Consider the following 21,725-nt stretch of genomic DNA (forward strand, 5'->3'; position numbering starts at 1 on the left):
TATATGGGCACGCCATCGACTCTGCCTTGCTATTGGCTGTGGGCCTTGTGCAGCTGCCTGTCAACAAGATGGCCTTCCTCTCCACGGATGTTCTGATTCCGATTATTTTGGTTGGTCAGAGAATGTACCGTAAAGGCCAGCCTGTGTCAGTTCTAAAAAGGTAGCCAGATGAACGAGGAAGAGTGTGAAACAGGCTCAGGATCAGTACAGGTTGTGTACAATCGAAAAACGGACAGTAGGCTTCGATGTTAACATTAGGTTGATATTAGAAAGTAAGTACTATATTCTGCAGATAGCTAACGTTAGCTACGTGGACACGTAACGCTAAAAGATAACCCGAGTCACCTGCACCCCCATCCTTGCTCAAACGGATTCCTCGGTCGGTTGTTGAGAGGAAAACGGGCCTACGACGGGGTGACTTGCTAGTGCTGTCATCCGCACTGTTGCAGGTCAAGAGCTTGCGGATCTACAGGTAAGATGACGAAAACATGAACAATTGCACTTTACGTTAGCAATTCTTAGCTGCATTTCAATGTCGTTAGCCAGCAACACACAATATGGGTTCCATTGCAATTTTGTTTGGCAGCCTAGCCAGCACACAATGTTACACGATACAACCCTTAACGTAGTTGGCTAACTGATTTTAATTTTTACTTCAAAGACAGATGTGGTGCCTATCAGTTAGCCGCACCATAGCGAGTGTTTGTAACCATGTAACAACGAGATTGTTGTTGGCGTCTTGGGCTATAACGCGCTAACTAACTTAATGTTAGCTGGCTAGCCAACTAGGCTAACTTAGATAAATTGGTAACGTTAAGCTAACTAGCAGCTAGGAAATTAAGTTGGTTAGCTAACGTTACTGTACCTAGTTAGCTAGTTGTGTTAGCTACCTAGCTAACATTAGCCAGCTGACGTTAGTGTTTACTTCTTTGGGGCCTGCACGTCAGGTAGTTGCTAGTTAGCATAATTGATTAGCATATAACTAACCTAATGTAAGCTAACATTAGTTAGCTAGTTAACCACGGAAGTTAACTAGTTATAAGAATAACTAAACCATCTGGTTAAACCACAGCCAGGATTTCTGTTTCGTCCTATTCCTAGCTAGCTATGTAACTAAGTTAGCTAGATTGCGCAATTATTGTTACATTTGTATCATATTTTTGGTCATTTCAACTGACTGTTTGGTTGATCATTGTTAGACAACTGAATAAACACATATGGGGATGTCAATAATTAGTCATTGGCTACTTACTCATGGTTACCCATGTAGACCACCTGTAAGTTACAACCTAATGGAAATGTTCCGTTAAATTCTGATGGTGCTTTGTTTATAGCTAGAGTCCATGTCACCTGTACTTCCTCAGTGCAGTAACGTTTCTCTGTTTCGTTTGTTTGATTTTCAGCTTCTTGATTCAGTATTGGCTAGGTGACCATGTTTTCCAAACACTGTGGTAAATATCTGGCCAGGTCGCAATTGTAAATGAGAACTTGTTTTCAACTTGCCTACCTGGTTAAATAAAAAAATCTACTCTGAATTAAGATTCTATTTTGTCTGCAGAAACAATGGGGTGTCAGCTATGACACCTTGACGTTGAAAACATCTATTTTGTTTATTGAACTACAGTATGTGATGTGGATTTACAGCTGGTGACAGAATTTCATCATGGGTCACTGATCTGTACTATGCAGAAATAAATGCATAATTATGGATATTAAAGGATATTAAAGTGTATCTTAAATAGGCACACAAATGTAGAAATATGCAATATAGACCTCTGCATATTTTGGTATTATTCTACACACTGGCTATTTTTTAAATATTTTTTTATATAAAAAATGTAACCTTTATTTAACTAGACAAGTCAGTTAAGAATAAATTCTTATTTACAATGACGGCCAAACCCGGACGACGCTGGGGAAATTGTGTGCCGCCCTATGGGACTCCCAATCACGGCCGGTTGTGATACAGCCTGGAATCGAACCAGGGTGTCTGTAGTGACACCTCAAGACCAAATTTGTTTGGACTGGACCAAATCTGAATCAGTCATAGATGTCTGTTTCCCCTTTTTTCCTCAGAACAGCTTCAATTTGTCGGGTCATGGGCTCTACAAGTTGTCAAAAGCATTCCGAAGGGATGCTGGCCTATGTTGACGCCAATGTTTCCCACAGTCGTGTCAAGTTGGCTGGATGTCCTTTGGGTGGTAGACCATTTCTGATACACACGAGAAACTGTTGAGCGTGAAAAACCCAGCAGCGTTGCAGTTCTTGACACCAACCGGTGCGCCTGGCACTTACTACCATACCCCGTTCAAAGGCACTTCAATATTTTTGTCCTGCCCATTCACACTCTGAATGGCACACATACAGAAACCATGTCTCAAGACTTAAAAATGCTTATTTAACCTGTCTCTTCCCAATTCATCTACACTGATTGAAGTGGATTTAACAAGTGACATCAATAAGGGATCATAGCTTTCACCTGGTCCAGTCTGTCATGGAAAGCGCAAGGGTAGTTCAGTAGAGTACAGTAAATTAGTGTACTCAACTTGTGTGCTTTACTGTGTACTGTACTGAACTCTATTCTACTGTACTGAACTATACTTTAATAAAAAATTAAAAAATCTGAACCAATCATGGATGTCTGTTTTGGGTCAAATCAAGGCCGGTCTGGACCGGACCAAAAATCAACATCTTTGGAGGTTGAAATCAAGGCCAGGGGGGACTGACCAAATTTCGAATACTTTTCAACGTCCATGGACGTCCGATGTCGGTTGGTGCTCAGTGAGTAAGGAAGCTGATTACAGTAAATGGAAAGAGCGGGGGCTCATGGGTAGGTGTCAGTAGGTAGCCGGGAGAGGTGACATTAACTGGAGGGAGATGGAGAGGGCTTGTCCAGGCTGTAGTCACACTTGCTTTGACCACCAAATGGTAGAAAGAGAAAGAAAACCGTTGTGAGTTGTGGAAGGAAGGACTGTAGCAGGTGACCCAACAGTGGTTTGTGACTATGATTTCCCATTGTTGCCAATTCAATTGCAGTAATATGTAAAATAATTGTGTGTTTTTAATCACTTAATAATTCATAACCAAATAGATATTAGTAAAATCACTAATATGTAGGTCTACCTTTACTTGTTACTTTTGTGAACTATCATTATCCTCCCTCCTCATGAGGAGAGAAATTGTAAAATATCTTAGGTATGTGGGTTTTTGATAATTAAGGCACAGGGCAATGTGTGTGTGTTGATATTAGCTGGCAGGGGTCTTCACATCAATATGATTGTGTTTTGATGTGTTACTGATACCTCTTGAGACTTTTTCTGGTAAATGTTTTCTAAGGCCCCTTTTCCATCTGTTTGAATAGAGATCAAAGCCTTTGCTTAGTCCTAATATTTAGGATATAAAATATCCTATGCCTTGATTTCTTAAATATAGATGCTTACTGTAGCTTTCATTAGACACCATATTTAACATCATCCTATTGTCCTGGTGGCGCTCAAGGGTCCGTTTTACATTGAAATGCTCTTATTTTCTCAAAGTCGAAAGAAGTAATTGAATTACAGGAAAAGCACATATGTTGTTCAACTGAGAACTAGGCCTATACATTTTTATCTTTGGTACTAGAATCGGGAGTAGTGGCGCAATGGGGCATTGAAACAAGCTTTGGGCATCTTCATGATTCATCTTCACATGTAGGTCTATATTCAATAGTTAAATTCCAGGGATCATCCATTGACGCTTGGGTCAGCCTAAATGCCTAATGTTTACAGAGAAACTACAATTCACCATTTTGGCGACCACTGTCCTGGCCCTTACAACCAACACTATTTGAGTAAGGGGGTTGATGATGAACTCTTTTGATTGAAGCCAAATGGTGGAAAGAAACAACCTGATGAAAAGCTATAGTTTAAAAGGAGTGCATCGATATCCATTGCAGGTCAGCACGGTGCTGTTCACTGCCAGAGAAGCACAGCTGACAGACCAAACACTTCTATAGCCAGCTTGTCTGCCTAACCCTCATGACAAAGGCACTCTGGGTTCATTTTTATCAGGGATGGGTGGAGTCCATTATTCTTGTAGACGAGCATCATCAGCCTCACCTTGGCCCAGGCTACTGCTGTATTGTCCCTGCAGGCGCAGCCAAGGCGAGGGCCAGTGGCTGGAGTAATTTATCACCTCTGCATAGTCCACCATTCTCAAAGCCTCTGAAAGGGAGAGGGAGGATATCGCTAGAGGCGAACGAGAGGCCTGTCTGAATTATCTGAGGAAAGCCTGGAATTAGGATTTTTGTTTAACAAGTGTTTTTTCCTGAAAGGTCATTCCCTGCTTAGTGTGCCTAAACGGTTTCTTCTCAGTATTATATATTTTCTGTGATAGAATAGGAATGATGTCGTGTTAAACATTCCTTCAATGCCTGAGACTATTCTAACGGTGGTATTTTAGTGGGCGCAGATAGAAACGCAAGTTGTGGAATTGAAATGTATTCTATGTCATTTGACAACCGTTGTTTTGTTTCCATACATTCCCTGTTAAATCTGGAGCATTCTGTTATGATGTGGAGCATGCTGAACATGCTCCAGCAGAAAGCCTCTGGATTGTTTGATGACTACATAATGGAGGAGTGAATCCTCCTGCATTGGTGTGTGTGTAGTTCAGCGGTCGGTCAGACAACTTGGGGAGCCAGTGAGAGACGAGCCTCTGGCACGGCACTCAGCTATTTCTGTACTGCTGCTTGGCATGGACAGGATTTGGAGGATTAGGCAAAAAAAGCTTAAAACCAGCCTTAATTTGCAGGAATTGTTTCAAATGAGAGGGAAAAATCTGTGCAATGATAATGCAGTTTTTATCAGCTGTCGGGGAATACAGATTTTCGTCAAAGTCTCGGCCGTGTTTTGGTCCATGGATATCACTTTGATTCGATAAACGGTCTACTACTCTCATGTCCTCATTTTGTGTACTCTGTCATCGTTCAGGCTATTACTCATTACCTGTATTACCTGTTATTAAGCCAGTATAGATGTCTTTAAACATACTGCTTGTATTAGATGGTATCTCCCTGCAGAGTTCAGCTTTGTTTCAGCTGGTATGGAAACACGTGATAGAATAGAACCGCATACTGCATGCTGTTTATTACCATTGTAGCATTTTACTACCACCTGTTCATCAGCCGCCTTGCTTCCTAAATAAATTGCAGGGGATATTGTGGGATAGCCTATTTATTGACAGCGATGACGACAGGATTGATTATAGCCACTGACTCCAGCTTCTGGGTGACTGGTAGTGCGACTGCCGTCCCCCTCCATCTCTCCATCTTCTGAAGCAATGTTGGTGGCTCAAAATAGTAGACACTGGTCAATAGAGAGGGAATCTGACTGGAGCCAAATCTGCCACTCACTGTCTGCTTCAGGAAGTGCCAGTGTTTGTTACAAAGATGGACAAACAGACTGACACTCACTGTCCCTGTTACGCCAACAAATACTTTTATGTGGGGGGATAAAAACGGAGTGGGGTGGTGGCCCTGGGATGTACTTCATACAGGGTGTAATCTGCAGGCTCTTAGCTGGAGCTGTGTGATTTATAAAGCCCTTAACCAACCCAGGAGTAGTTCTGTCCTCTGACGCACACACACACACACACACACACACACACACACACACACACACACACACACAGCCTGAGCAGCAGACTACTCAGTGTAGACATTCCTCTCCAGCCGAAGGTACACGTTCTCATGCTTTCAACTGGCCACAAGTATAGATAGGCCTATATCTCGCCTACGTTTGGCTGGTAAGAGTCACCTCAGGGGCCAAACAATAGTGTAACACTAGTGGTGTCTTTCTCAACTTGTTTGTAATCACGAGATGGAAGGAGTGGGGCTTGTTCAGTTCTTTGTTACGAGATGTTTCATACATTTTATATACAGTGTGTGTGATATTATTTTTTGGGGGACAGGGAAGTCCTGCTGAGACTAGAGTCTCTTTTACAGATGAGCCCTGCATAAATACATCAAACACATACAATATACATAATAAGAAAAACAGACACATTTATCAACATAGAGGTCTAAAGGTCTTGTTGAAACAGTTCCGCACCACTTGTTCCTCTTAAGCACCCAGTGTCACATTTTTGGCAGGGTAACATGAAATGGCACGGGCACCCCGGGTAAATGGTTTTCCTGCAGGCCGCAGGCAAGATCCTTTAGACTCTGCCTGGCATGCAATATCAATTCCACTACTCTCCCCTTCTAAAAATAGACTAGGCATATGCTTTCCTTGTTCTTCCTCACCTCCTATTAGGCAGGTCCTCTTTTGAAGTGTCAGGATGGGAATCCATTTGCTGTTTTATTCCTCCCTTCATCTGCCCCAGACACAAGACCCCGAAATGGAAGCCTTTAATTAGATTGAGAGCGTTCAAGGCGAGATAATTGACTAATTGAGTTTAGCTGTTGAGGCTGTCTGAAAGCACGAGTCCTCCTGACTTCCTTGTACACTGCGACTTGGTTTCTGAACCACCAAGAGGCTAGAAGCTGACTTGCTGTACTCTTGCTGTAATGAATGGCTAGAAGGTGTGAAATTTGATCCAGTGAGTGTCTCACACCCTTCCATAGAGGTTGCTTCTGTATCAGCATATCACAGAATTAGACTAGGTGACTTAGGTATTTAGTACTAATGCAACATGGAAAGAAATTGGCCCTCAAATTAGATTTTTAGATGCGTAATGTAATAACATTTGATGAAATGACATTACTCATGTTTGTCTCCCCCGGCTAGATGACCTATGATGGTTAATGTTGTAATACTCCTCTCTCTCCCTACAGATTGTATGCCCTCTTCCTGTGACGGTGCCTGCTGGCTTGCACAGAGAGAATGAGTGGTGTGGTGCACAGCAGATGCCCAGCCTAGACGCCGCTGATATGCTTCCCTCTGGCCCGTGATGGACCGAGATACCTTCTCCCACATCCGACTGTGGTGCCCACGCCCCTTTGGCACCTACTCCCAGAACAAGCCCCGAAGTACGGGTACGGGGGGCAGTGGGGCAGCCCCCTCCCTCTGCAAGGCTGACACTGCGGGGCGCACGTCGCTGGAGGCCGGGGGAGGCGTGGATGGCCAGGAGGAGGAGGATGCCGGCTCCGAGAACACTCCCCCAGACGCCGACCCGGCATCGGCACCGCAGGCCCCCTCCACCCCTCCCGGCGCCACACAGATGGAGGATGGGAGGGTGCTGCTGGACACCTGGTACGTCATTAAGCCGGGCAACACCAAGGAGAAGATTGCCTTCTTCGTGGCCCACCAGTTCAGTGGGGTGGGCCTGCCTCGACCCAGCGCCATAAAGGTGAAAGGGAACTGGGCCACGGACTGCACTAAGGCCAAGCGTAGGCGCCGCTGCTCCTCCTATGACCCCCCCGCCCGGGCCCAGGCCAGCGTTATTCCCGCCCCCCCGCCCCCAGAGCCCTCCACCCTAGAGGACCTCCCCGGCGTGAGTGAGACTGACCTGCTGTCCGTGGCGGAGATGGTGGCCCTGGTAGAGCAGCGTACAGCCATGGCCCTTCAGGGCATGGGGGCCCAGGGACAGACTGCCCCAGAAGACCCCGAGCACACACTCCTGCGGGGCACAGTCTCCGACCCCAGCCCCATGGTGTTCCTGTCAGAGAGCCCTGACCCCCCACACCCCTCGCATGGTGCCCTGGAGGAGGAGGAGCAGCAGCAGGAGGAGGAGGAGCAGGAGTCGCGGCGTGTGGCTCAGGTCGTAGCCCACTTTGAGTCCCAACATCAACTCCTGGAGAACACACTGAGGCCCGCGTCGGGCCTGGACTCTCCCAGGGAGAGGGAGCGGAGCGGGGACTCTGGCAGCGCCGGGCCCACCCACGGCCGAGGCGAAGTGAGGATAGCCTTCCGGGTGTCCAGCCTGGATCCTCGCTCGCAGTCGGAGCCCGCAGGCCGGCCCTGCTGCATGTTCATGAGCTGTGGGGGAGGAGGGGGGCAGACGGGGGCCCGGGCCAACGAGAAGATCACCTGTGATCTCTACCAGCTGGTCAGCCCCTCGTCACGTGACCCCAGCCTCCTGCTGGCCGGCTCTCCAAAAGCTGACCCCCATGGGGAGGGCCATACGGACCGGCCAGCCTCCAGCAGCCCGGACCCCAGCCGGGAGCTCGGCTCTGGGGAGAAGAAGCCTGTGGCCCGGGAGAGGGTGACTGGCTTCCACGTGGAGGTGGTGGTCACGGGTGCTGTGGACCAGTGTGTGTTCTATGGCAAGGACAGCACAGAGAATGTGCAAGAGGAGACGGTGTGTTTCGCCATGCCCAGTGGGGTCAGCCCTGCCGACGGCTCAGAGGACCCCCCTCCAGGCCAGCTGTTCTTCCTGCAGCCCCAGAGAGGGTCTGACGAGGACAGTGGCAGTGGAATGTGCTCTTTGGACTGTGCCAATAACAACAATCCTGCTGTGGATGCTGCTGACCGGCCGGACTCCCCCCTGGCCGGCGTGGAGGACTGCTCGGACCCCTCCCTGTGCCGTCTCTACCGCCACGTCTCTCACCACTTCCTGGAGATCCGCTTCCAGATCCAGCGGCTGCTGGAGCCTCGTCAGTACATGCTGCTACTGCCCGACCACATCATGGTCAACATCTTCAGCTACCTGCCCACCCGCTCGCTGGCCGCCCTCAAGTGCACCTGCTACGACTTTAAGGTTCTGATTGAGACGTACGGTGTGCCCGCCACCGACTCGCGCTGGAACCAGGACCCGCTGTACCGCGAAGATCCCTGCAAGCAGTGCAAGCGGCAGTACGAACGGGGCGACGTGTCTCTCTGCCGCTGGCACCCCAAACCTTACCACCACGACCTGCCTTATGGACGCTCCTATTGGATGTGCTGCCGGCGCACGGACAAGGACACACCAGGCTGCTGCGTGGGGCTGCATGACAACAACTGGGTACTGCAGCCCTGCGAGCTGGTGCAGACCCGCGCTAAGAGGGAGGACGGGAGGTAAAGGGGGCCTTCCTGGGTCCCAGCACCCCTCTTACTCCCTCTAGACCCACTGCACCTGGTGGCATGCTACAGACCAGGGTTGGGGTCCTCTCCTGTGTTGTCAGCGCTCTCTCTGCTCGCTATCACCTTGTTCTTAGCAGTCGACTAGCTCCCTACTCGGTTGTTAGTACATGTGAAAACTGGACACCTGATGAGTGGGCCCATGTTCGTGGTATGGTATGGTGCTCTGTGTGCATGAGGCCTGATGCTCAACGTTTCTGCCTATTGGTCAACTGACAGTCACGTCCTAGCCATGCTGTCAGTACTGGAGCTGACCCCAACCTTACTGACCAGAGGCCCAGCCACTGAGGACTAACTGGCTGGATCACAGAGGGAGTCTGTGAAAGTTTTTAAAGGTCCAATGCAGCTGTTTTTATCTCAATATCAAATCATTTCTGGGTAACAATTAAGTACCTTACTGTGATTGTGTTCAATTAAAATGGTCAAAAAGAAAAAATAGCATCTTGGCAAAGAGCATTTTCTTAAGCAAGAATTTTTGCTTGGACTGTCTGGGGAGGGGAATTGGGGAGGGGAAAACTGAGCGCTAGCTGTTGCTGGCAGAGGTTTTCAACTCTTTCTTCTTGGTCTATTAACTAGTGATGTCACCAGGCAGGCCAAAAATCCATCCCACCAAAACAGGCTGAAATTTCAGGTGGCATTTTCAAACAGCTCTTAGACTAAAAGGGCTTTAACTCACATGTTCACAATTGCACAGTATAATTCCAACCTCTGTGCATATAAAACACAGGAAATCATGTTTTTGACTGCACTGGGCCTTTAATGATTGAGACTTTTTTAACAGTGTGGGGGCAAGAGAAGGCAAATTGTCACTTTGTACAAAGTGACACCAGAGCTTTGCAATGATTTTGACAGCTTGATATCAATGCTTTTGTTTTTTGGTGTGTGAGTGAATGTTTGCTGTTTTGAGGACTATGTTCTCCCTCCCGCCTCTATTATTTTGCCCCTCCCTCCCCACTAACTCCTAGTCCCAACTCCCTGCTAGTCGGCAGAGGGCAGTCTTTGTGTCAATGCGGGTGAAAAGAAACCCTGACCATAGAACTCTCTACACCAGCTTCCAGCCTTAACCCCACTGGTCCCACTCACATTCCCTAAATCTGCAAAACCTTGACAAATACAGTATAGAGAACTTTGTTCACTTGACCCCTCTGACCGGGTATTGGGAGACCACTGTAGGTTTCAGATGTACAATGCTAATGGGAATATGTGCTTCTCAAATAAACAGAAATGATTTAAACTGGAATATGACCCCTGATGTTTCTTTCTGCATGACTTGTTGGTATTTTGATAGGCCTACACTGTAAAGACTTCTAATTAAAAAAACAATTGATAATATTGATATAGATTTGAAATTGTCTTGCATCAACTTGAGTCATGTGGAGGACAAAGTGACACTTGATATATGCAATGGCATCATATGGCCACTAGAGGGGAGAAGTGTATGCTAATGTCAAGGTTTAGCAAAGGATTGTGGATTATTGGTTATCATACCCAATTTCATAACTTGAATTGCATTTTTATAATGATAATATTACAAGAAAGGGACAAGGAAAAGTCCTACAAAGGACTATTTATCATGAAGAGATGTTTGTACCTATGTGTACACTAACAAAAGGTATGAGACATACAGTTTGGTTTAATTCAGAATCTAGTGAAAATGATTATCAGTGGTCACATTGCCGTTTTTACTAGCCCCCTCATGCATAGTAACCCCACAAGAAGACTGCCACAGCCATCAGCATCAGTGAGGAGCCCTTATGGAGGAATGTTGTTGATGTCAGGCAGATCTTTGGATGCCTCTAACCTCCTCACTGATGTCAGGCAGCTCTTTGGATGCCTCAGTAACCTCCTCACTGATGTCAGGCAGATCTTTGGATGCCTCTAACCTCCTCACTGATGTCAGGCAGCTCTTTGGATGCCTCAGTAACCTCCTCTGCGAGCTGCTGATGCCACAGAACCAGCCAATGAGACAACAGATACCAGATTTGGGTTCTTCAGCATCCACTAACAAAGGAAAGAAATCAAAACAAGATTATGGGCTTGTTAGACTTTGCAGGTGAGTCAAGACTGACTGATCTACAAATCACCTTGCATAATAAATAACTACTCATTTTTAGATCGGTCAGTCAACTTACCCACAATGCATAATGGATTAGATCCGCTCGACTGCGCCGTGTGTAGTGGAAGTTTCTCATACCTGGGCTGTCAGACTTCTCTGCTTTTCTCCCCTGCCTCCCTGCGTGCTATCCTCCCCAGCACTTCAGTTCCATCAGACCTCACTCACAGAGCATTATATGGGGAGATGCATACCACCATAGGTTTATAGTAAGTTCTCATAATAGTGGGTAAGAGTCCCCTGCATTAATGATATGGATGCAGGCATTTGATAAAACAGTGTTGATGCAAGCGCTCACATGTTTGTTGGCCAGTGTATAGTAGCTGACAAGCAGCACCAGGATGGAGGTGCAGAAGAAGAGGAGCACAGTGAAGTAGAGGTAATGGACCCCACACACCAGAGTGGGGCAGTCTGAGGGGAACCAAAACTCTGGCCCCACATCAGGCCCCAAAATGCCCCCTGAAAGAAACAAATGTCAATTTAGTACCACAGTAATCAAAGAAGGAAAAGTTCATCCAGTGGAATATGTCTGGGCCTGCATTGTCTCAGAGTAGGAGTGCTGATCGAGAATCAGTTTGGCATTTTTGATCAAGGTTTTATGAAGGGGGGTCTAATCTGAGATCGGCAGTACTACCTTCAGATGCCTTGTGAATACGGGCCCAGATGTCTCTCACACTCATAGGTTACATCAACAATGCTTTCCCTATGTCATCTCATAACAATTTGCTTTGTAACTAGAAAACACACCCTCTGACCTCACCTGCTCATTGACCCTCTTCACAAACACAGCCAGGAAGAAGACTAAGTCGATGGGCGGGGCCAGGTAGCTGGTCACTGATTGAATGTAGTCAAACAGCTGACCGCTCTGGGCTGCCTGGACCACAGGGATCCAGCAGATACGATGACGAGGACCCACACTCAGAGGGCGAGACGGAGTGAGGCAGCCATTTTATTGGAGCATACGTTATATTGACCTACTCCAGCAAATGGTCTGGGAGAGCTGAACTTTTCTACATAAACCAAGTTTTCCTATTTAAACCAAGTGAAAAAAGGCCCAGACCTGCCAACGATCATGAGCTCGCTCTCTCTGGTCTGCGGTCTGAAGCGGGTCCAGATGTCCATGGTGAACAGGGTGCTGCTGCTGTTGAAGATGGAATCCAGGGAGCTCATCAGGGCCGCCAGCATGACCGCCAGCATCAGGCCCCTCAGACCTGGGGGAGAGGAGGGGAGGGGGGGGATTAAGGTAAGATGATGGGAGAGCTAAAAACCTTGGTAGCCATCGACACACAACTGCACGCAGTAAATTATGTGTAAAAATAACAATTATACAGTAAAAGTGTCACCCAGATCTGAGCAACTATTTCAGCAGAGAGAGACTTCACACCATTGGGCATCACAGAGACCACCAGTTCGGGGTAGGCGAATGTTGGAGCAGCCCACCTCCGTCCCACACACTTCTGGCACCACACAACCCACCTCATCTGTCAACAGAGAGAGAAGACAGGCTCCATGTTACCATGGAGCCCATAATGACAGGAGGAAAATAGAGGGAACACCCCCCCCCCCCCCCCTTCAGGGTAAAAGAAAAAGGCATCAAAAGTTTGACAAACTGTTTATAATTTAGTTTTTTTTTTGCTGTGTGCTTGCTTCCCTGTTAATGAACCTAAAAGATCAAACTCTCCACTCAACTCTGTCAATCCTATGATGGCATATTTTGGGAACTCACCTGGGAAGAACATGCGGCTGGTCATTCCAGGGAACACCATATGGAACATGGGGAGCAGTTTCAGGTATCCACACATGATGCAGCCGCCTTCACATGGGTCAGACTGCGGGCCGCCAGGCAGCGCTGCATGATCACCTATACACAGACATGGGGGAAGATCCCAGATCAACTCAACCAACGATTCAATCTTTCCATCTGATCCATGTTATTTCACATCCATCTAATTTACGTATCTCTCACCATAGCAACAGAATGAGCAGAGCAGACATCAACATTATGTAACACATTCAAATTAGATTCAGTCAGCAATGTGCCAACTCAAATCTAATCACAGTTTTGAATGGGCCATCTACAGTAAATGCAATATGAAATATCAATATGAATTCCATCCACTGTGTTCCTATGAGCTTATTTACCTGGTCGGTGCACCAATACCAGCCGCCCACGATGGCGATGCCAAAGAGGACCCCCGGCCAGGGCAGGTCCCCGGTCACGGGGTCCCTAAGCAGCTGGAAGGCGTCGTCTTCGGGGGTGAAGCACTGGGGGGAGATGTTGTAGAGCTGGTGCTTCAGGGACTGGTACGTGGAGGGCAGTGCTAACCTGTACTTCTCCAGCAGAGCATTGTAGCCCCCCACCTCAAAGAAGGCTGAGGACAGGAAGAGAAAGGATGAGGGACACACACACACACTGTCACATAGGGTGCAGAGGTCAGGAGGAGTGGACTGGGGGATGTATAGTGGCTTGCGAAAGTATTCACACCCCTTAGGCATTTTTCCTATTTTGTTGCCTTACAACCTGGAATTAAAATTGATTTTTGGGGGGTTTGTATTATTTGATTTACACAACATGCCTCCCACTTTGAAGATGCAAAATATTTATTGTGAATCAAACAAGAAATGAGACAAAAAAAACTGAAAACTTGAGCGTGCATAACTATTCACTGCCCTCCACGTACCAGTCCCTGAAGCACCAGCTCTACAACATCTCCCCCCAGTGCTTCACCCCCAAAGTCAATACTTTGTAGAGCCACATTTTGCAGCAATTACAGCTGCAAGTCTCTTGGGGTATGTCTCTATAAGCTTGGAACATCTAGCCACTGGAATTGTTTCCCATTCTTCAGGAAAAGCTGCTCCAGCTCCTTCAAGTTGGATGGGTTCCGCTGGTGTACAGCAATCTTTAAGTCATACCACAGATTCTCAATTGGATTGAGGTCTGGGCATTAACTAGGCCATTCCAAGACATTTAAATGTTTCCCCTTAAACTACTTGAGTGTTGCTTCAGCAGTATGCTTTTGGTCATTGTCCTGCTGGAAGATGAACCTCCGTTCCAGTCTCAAATCGCTTGAAGACTGGTTTCCCTCAAGAATTTCCCTGTATTTAGCGCCATCCATCATTCCTTCAATTCTGACCAGTTTCCCAGGCCCTGCTGATGAAAAACATCCCCACAGCCTGATGCTGCCAATACCATGCTTCATTGTGGGGATGGTGTTCTTGCGGTGATGAGAGGTGTTGGGTTTGCGCCAGACATAAAGTTTTCCTTGATGGCGAAAAAGCTCAATTTTAGTCTCATCTGACCAGAGTACCTTCTTCCATATGTTTGGGGAGTCTCCCACATGCCTTTTGGCGAACACAAAACGTGTTTGCTTATTTTTTTTCCTTAAGCAATTACTTTTTTCTGGCTACTCTTCCGTAAAGCCCAGCTCTGTGGAGTGTACGGCTTAAAGTGGTCCTATGGACAGATACTCCAATCCGCCTGAGATAAGGCGGAGCTATACCTAGCAAAGACTTATAGATGATCTTTGTTGCCTTTCTGATTAATGCCCTCCTTGCCTGGTCCATGAGTTTTGGTGGGCGGCCCTCTCTTTACAGGTTTGTTGTAGTGCCATATTCTTTCCATTTTTTAATAATGGATTTAATGGTGCTGTGGGATGTTCAAAGTTTCAGATATTTTTTTATAACTCAACCCTGAACTGTACTTCTCCACAACTTTGTCCCTGACCTGTTTGTAGAGCTCCTTGGTCTTCATGGTGCCGCTTGCTTAGTGGTGTTGCAGACTCTTGGGCCTTTCAGAACAGGTGTATATATACTGAGATCATGTGACAGATCATGTGACACTTAGATTGCACACAGGTGGACTTTATTTAACTAATTATGTGACTTCTGAAGGTAATTGGTTGCACCAGATCTTATTTAGGGGCTTCATAGCAAAGGACGTGAATACAGTTGAAGTCGGAAGTTTACATACACCTTAGCCAAATACATTTAAACTCAGTTTTCACAATTCCTGACATTTAATCCTAGTAAACATTCCCTGTCTTAGGTCAGTTAGGATCACCACTTTATTTTAAGAATGTGAAATGTCAGAATAATAGTAGAGAGAATGATTTATTTCAGCTTTTATTTCTTTCATCACATTCCCAGTGGGTCAGAAGTTTACATGCACTCAATTGGTATTTGGAAGCAATGCCTTTAAATTGTTTCACTTGGGTCAAACGTTTCGGGTAGCCTTCCACAAGCTTCCCACAATAAGTTGGGTGAATTCTGGCCCATTCCTCCTGACAGAGCTGGTGTAACTGAGTAAGGTTTGTAGGCCTCCTCGCTCGCACACGCTTTTCCAGTTCTGCCCACAAATTTTATATAGGATTGAGGTCAGGGCTTTATGATGGCCACTCCAATACTTTGACTTTGTTGTCCTTAAGCCATTTTGCCACAACTTTGTAAGTATGCTTGGGGTCATTGTCCATTTGGAAAACCCATTTGCGACCAAGCTTTAACTTCCTGACTGATGTCTTGAGATGTTGCTTCAATATATCCACATCATTTTCTCCCCTCATGATGCCATCTATTTTGTAGATGGCATCATGAGCAGCAAAGCAGCCACACAACATGATGCTGCCACCCCCGTGCTTCACGGTTGGGATGGTGTTCTTCGGCTTGCAAGCATCCCCCTTTTTCCTCCAAACATAACGATGGTCATTATGGCCAAACAGTTCTATTTTTGTTCCATCAGACCAGAGGACATTCCTCCAAAAAGTACGATCTTTGTCCCCATGTGCAGTTGCAAACCGTAGTCTTTTGGAGCAGTGGCTTCTTCCTTGCTGAGCGGCCTTTCAGGTTATGGCGATATAGGACTCGTTTTACTGTGCATATAGATACTTTTATACCTGTTTCCTCCAGCATCTTCACAAGGTCCTTTGCTGTTGTTCTGGGATTGATTTGCACTTTTCACACCAAAGTATGTTCATCTCTAGAAGACAGAACTCGTCTCCTTCCTGAGCGGTATGACGGTTGCGTGGCCCCATGGTGTTTATACTTGCGTACTATTGTTTGTACAGATGAACATACCTTCAGGCGTTTGGAAATTGCTCCCAAGGATGAACCAGACTTGTGGAGGTCTACAATTTTTTTTCTGAGGTCATGGCTGATTTCTTTTGATTTTCTTATGATGTCAAGCAAAGACGCACTGAGTTTGAAGGTAGGCCTTGAAATACATCCACAGGTACACCTCCAATTGACTCAAATTATGTCAATTAGCCTATCAGAAGCTTCTAAAGCCATGACATCATTTTCTGGAATTTTCCAAGCTGTTTAAAGGAACAGTCAACTTAGTGTATGTAAATGTCTGACCCACTGGAATTGTGATACAGTGAATTATAAGTGAAATAATCTGTCTGTAAACAATTGTTGGAAAAATTACTTGTGTCATGCACAAAGTAGATGTCCTAACCGACTTTCCAAAACGATAGTTTGTTAACAAGAAATTTGTGGAGTGGTTGAAAAACGTGTTTAATGACGCCAACCTAAGTGTATGTAAACTTCCGACTTCAACTGTACATATGCACGCCCCACTTTTCCGTTTTTTTTTTATTTTACTTCACCAATTTTGACTATTTTGTGTATGTCCATTACATGAAATCCAAATAAAAATCCATTTAAATTACAGGTTATAAAGCAACAAAATAGTAAAAACGCCAAGGGGGATGAATACTTTTGCAAGGCACTGTACAGGGGGGTCTACAGTGAGGCTGAATCAAGGAAGTGGTTTACTAAAGGTGGTGGTGGATGCGAGAGGGAGGTTGGATGAAGGAGGGAGTGAGTGAGTGAGGGAGTGAGTGAGAGAGAGAGGGAGTAAGGAAGGGCTGCACTAACAGATCCACTAGACACCGCAACTAATTCCTCATGACCAGTTGAGTCATGAGTTAAAAATATTTATTAAAGTGTCACTCCACAATGATAGAATAGTTGACTATACAAAATACACATTTTAAAAGTCACATTGTGGACCACTCAAATAGAGTTGAGACACTAAATGCAGTCATAGTCAAAACATGGTACAGTATTTCATTTGGAGGTACACTATCTATAATACATAACATCATCTATACATCATTGGTATCAGTTATTATACATTACGTCATCTATACACATGTATGCATAAACAAAAAGTACAGTAGATAAAAGGGCATTTAAGCACCGATAAAGAAACATCTCCATTTCTTGTTACTCCGTCATGCGTTGAGAAACAAGTGGAGTCAACAAGATGGAATGTGTGGCACTCTGGACACAGGACAAAATTTACCGAAACCTGTGAGGCTGAAGGCGCCAGCGATGATGACGAATGTATGGACGGTGTCTGTGTACATCAGAGCAGCTAGGCCCCCTAGTGAGCAAAACAGGTCATTACAGATTAACACATTTCAAATTATAATGTCACATACAGTGAAACGCCTTTCTTGCAAACTCAAAACCCAACAATGCAATAATCATTAACAATGTAGTAATAGAAAAAAGCACACGAGAAATAAGAATAAGAAATATTAAATACACAAAGTAAGTAAGCAAGCATACTATAGACAGGAAATATTTTTTAAAGTCAGTTCCAATACCATATTTACATGTGCAAGGATACTGGAGTGACTGAGGTAGATATGCATAGAGGTAAGGTGACTAGGCAACAATAACCCAGTTGATGAACAAACTACAGAGGTCATCTAGGACAGGGTTTCCCAAAATGTGCACACAGGGGGGGCCCCAGGACCGAGTTTGGGAACTCCTTATCTAGGACAGTGTTTCCAAACTCCAGTCCTCGAGTACCCCCAACAGCACACATTTTTGTTGTAGCCCTGGAAAAAAACACCTGATTCAACTTGTCAAGGGTTTGATGATAAGTTGACAAGTAGAATCAGCTGTGCTTGTGGGTCGAGGGTAACAGACAAAATGCTTAAGGCCCTGTTTTTTCCTATGGTTAATCTTTTCCAAACATGACCTCTCCTTAATCGTGGACTGCCTTTTCTACAACAAGTAATGAAAGCGTTTTGTGTATAATTTGATCAAACAGATGTTACCTGTGACTGTGTACAGAGCTGTGATGGAGAGGAGGGCTATCACAGCCACATATATGTTCCAGCCTAGAGCCTGCTGTATGAACACAGCCCCAGAGAACATGTCCACCTGGAGAGAGAGAGATGAGGAGACAGTCAGACTGGTCCACGGGTATGTTTATATCGCAATGCCTTTCATACCTCAATCAAACGTACAGAACTCAGGAGACTTAGAAATACCACAGATACTATCAATATTGAAGAAAATGTCATGATAAAGGACTGTGGGGGACGTTTATAGCATGTTACAAACAGTGCCACATATTGTTGTCCCAGACCAGGGCTCTCCAACCCTGTTCCTGGAGAGCCATCCTCCTGTGGGTTTTTGCTGTAACTCCAGTTGTAACTAACCCATCAACCAGCTAATAATTCGAATCAGGTGCACTAGATTAAGGTTGGAGCGAAAACCTACACGACGGTAGCTCTCCAGGAACAGGGTTGGGGAGCCCTGTCCTACACTTACAGAGATCTTGGTGAAGATGTAGAGGAACAGAGAAATGACGGAGAGGTACAAACTGATCCGGGTTCCCCCAAACCTCTTTTTCAGGTACTGAGGCATTGTAATTACCTAAGCAACAAGAAATGCAGAAATTACAAATGGACACAAATCTCTCCAGTATGCCATGTTAGCTGGCATATCATGGTCTTGTGTAACTTACCCCCGCTGTGAGGTAGACAGGGACAAACAGCCAGTCCAATAGGAGCACAATAAACAAGGCCTGGGTAGAGAGAGGGCTCCAATGTCAGAAGATTCTCAATTTCCTGATCAGCACATATTAGAAAGTATTGTCACTGTGTCGTGTACTCGAAACCCTGTAATAACATGTCATAACATCTTTTAAGGCGTCAAATTATACTTACATTCCACGCAAATCCCCCCCACAGCAATTCCACCGGCTGCTCCGGTACCAGCAAGGCCCACAAAGCGACCACTACCAAAATGACTGGCAAACAGTGACGCTCCAACCTAGAGAGAGAGAGACGGGGGAGAACTGTTAAAGGAAAAACACATCGTCGTGATGATGTGGCATGTGACACATTGCTTCTTGAAAATCCTAGCTCTTGAAAACTTGTCTGCTGACATGCAAAACATTTTGGGACTAATGAAACAAAGATCAAAAAATTATTTTGGAGTGGTACTGTCCTTTAACTCACATACAGGCTGTAATGTATACAATGGGACTGGGCAAGACAAGAAAGGTGACTGCAAAAACTAGTGGAAGCAGAGTCCCAAAGGGTTAGCTGAAATACAGTTCAATAAGGGTTCAAATACACGAGTTGGCAAAGAGGTTAAAGATGAAGTTGAACTCACTGGCCACCAAGTCATAGTCCTGTCAAAAAGTACCCTCCCACAGTGCCACGATTGGTCTGAAACATAGACTGGAAGACAGGACATTCCCTGGATGTAAGCCCTAAGCAGTGGTTTACCTACGTATGCCTACTCTACTGTATTGTAAATGTCAATAAATAGAGCTATACAAATACCCAGTTTGACATAAGACATCATTATGATAAATTGCACATGGAGAGAATCAGCTATAATTTCAAACTATGTAGATTCAAAACTAAACTCAGCAAAAAATGAAATGTCCTCTCACTGTCAACTGCGTTTATTTTCAGCAAACTTAACATGTGTAAATATTTGAATGAACATAACAAGATTCAACAACTGAGACAAACACTGAACAAGTTCCACAGACATGTGACTAACAGAAATTGAATAATGTGTCCCTGAACAAAGGAGGGGTCAAAATCAAAAGTAACAGTCAGTATCTGGTGTGGCCACCAGCTGCATTAAGTACTGCAGTGCATCTCCTCCTCATGGATTGCACCAGAGTTGCCAGTTCTTGCTGTGAGATGTTACCCCACTCTTCCACCAAGGCACCTGCAAGTTCCCGGACATTTCTGGGGGGAATGGCCCTAGCCCTCACCCTCTGATCCAACAGGTCCCAGACGTGCTCAATGGGATTGAGGTCCGGGCTCTTCGCTGGCCATTCCCAGAACATACGCACAGAACGAGCTGTATGGCTGGTGGCATTGTCATGCTGGAGGGTCATGTCAGGATGAGCCTGCAGGGAGGGTACCACATGAGGGAGGAGGATGTCTTCCCTGTAACGCACAGCGTTGAGATTGCCTGCAATGACAACAAGCTCAGTCCGATGATGCTGTGACACACCGCCCCAGACCATGACGGACCCTCCACCTCCAAATTGATCCTGCTCCAGAGTACAGGCCTCGGTGTAACGCTCATTTCTTCGACGATAAACGCGAATCCGACCATCAACCCTGGTGAGACAAAACCGCGACCGTCAGTGAAGAGCACTTTTTGCCAGTCCTGTCTGGTCCAGCGACGGTGGGTTTGTGACCATAGGTGACCTTGTTGCCGGTGATGTCTGGTGAGGACCTGCCTTACAACAGGCCTACAAGCCCTCAGTTCAGCCTCTCTCAGCCTATTGTGGACAGTCTGAGCACTGATGGAGGGATTGTGCGTTCCTGTTGTAACTCGGGCAGTTGTTGTTGCCATCCTGTACCTGTCCCGCAGGTGTGATGTTCGGGTGTACCGATCCTTTGCAGGTGTTGTTATACGTGTTCTGCCACTGGGAGGAAGATCAGCTGTCCATCCTGTCTCCCTGTAGCGCTGTCTTAGGCGTCTCACAGTACGGACATTGCAATTTATTGCCCTGGCCACATCTGCAGTCCTCATGCCTCCTTGCAGCATGCCTAAGGCACGTTCACGCAGATGAGCAGGGACCCTGGGCATCTTTTTCTGGTGTTTTTTGGAGTCAGTATAAAGGCCTCTTTAGTGTCCTAAGTTCTCATAACTGTGACCTTAACTGCCTACCGTCTGTAAGCTGTTAGTGTCTTAACGACCGTTTCACAGGTGCATGTTCATTAATTGTTTATGGTTCATTGAACAAGCATGGGAAACAGTGTTTAAACCCTTTACAATGAAGATCTGTGAAGTTATTTGGATTTTTACGAATTATCTTTGAAAGACAGGGTTCTGAAAAAGGGACATTTCTTTTTCAGAATGAAAAGAGGTAAATGCTGGTCTTGTGGGTTTATGTAGGCTACAGACCTGTAGACAGATACAGATAGGTGTACTACTAACCCAGACGCCCACTCCAATGACCAGAATGAAGTAGCCGATGATGACCAAGATATCAGCTAGATTATTAATGGTCCCCTTCTCTGGTGTGGTTTCAGACGAGGGATTCTCCATTTCTCAACAAAAAGGAAGAAAGGCGTCAACGGTCGTAATAATGTCAAACCAAGGGATATCAGTCCAAGACTTGGAGGAAAGGATAATGATAATACTACTGTCTATTAACTACAGGGTTCACATTCTAACAGCCGATAAGGCATAAGAGAAGGTGAAGGAGGAGAGAATGGTCAGGAAGACCTTTTGGTCGCCAGAAAAGGAGGCTGATTGAGGTTTATTAATGACAGTAATAATTAACGCCTAGC

At 45.7% G+C, this 21,725-nt stretch overlaps 1 protein-coding gene and 1 pseudogene across 1 annotated transcript; one reads left to right on the forward strand and one right to left on the reverse strand.

Moving 5' to 3' along the window:
- Positions 1-68: 68 nt before the first annotated feature.
- fbxo46 (F-box protein 46) lies at positions 69-10,278 on the forward strand. Its single transcript, XM_038973751.1, has 2 exons — positions 69-472; positions 6,815-10,278. The coding sequence occupies exon 2, from the start codon at positions 6,931-6,933 to the stop codon at positions 8,977-8,979; it is 2,049 nt and encodes a 682-aa protein (XP_038829679.1). The 5' UTR covers positions 69-472; positions 6,815-6,930; the 3' UTR covers positions 8,980-10,278.
- Positions 10,279-10,732: 454 nt separating this feature from the next.
- LOC120029171 lies at positions 10,733-21,480 on the reverse strand (annotated as a pseudogene).
- Positions 21,481-21,725: the final 245 nt, after the last annotated feature.

This window comes from Salvelinus namaycush, chromosome 34 (assembly GCF_016432855.1).
Source record: "Salvelinus namaycush isolate Seneca chromosome 34, SaNama_1.0, whole genome shotgun sequence".
NCBI classification, from domain to species: Eukaryota; Metazoa; Chordata; class Actinopteri; order Salmoniformes; family Salmonidae; genus Salvelinus; species Salvelinus namaycush.

Bases quoted from the DNA above. Each gene is read 5' to 3' on its own strand.
- fbxo46 (XM_038973751.1), top strand. From the start codon at position 6,931: ATGGACCGAGATACCTTCTCCCACATCCGACTGTGGTGCCCACGCCCC.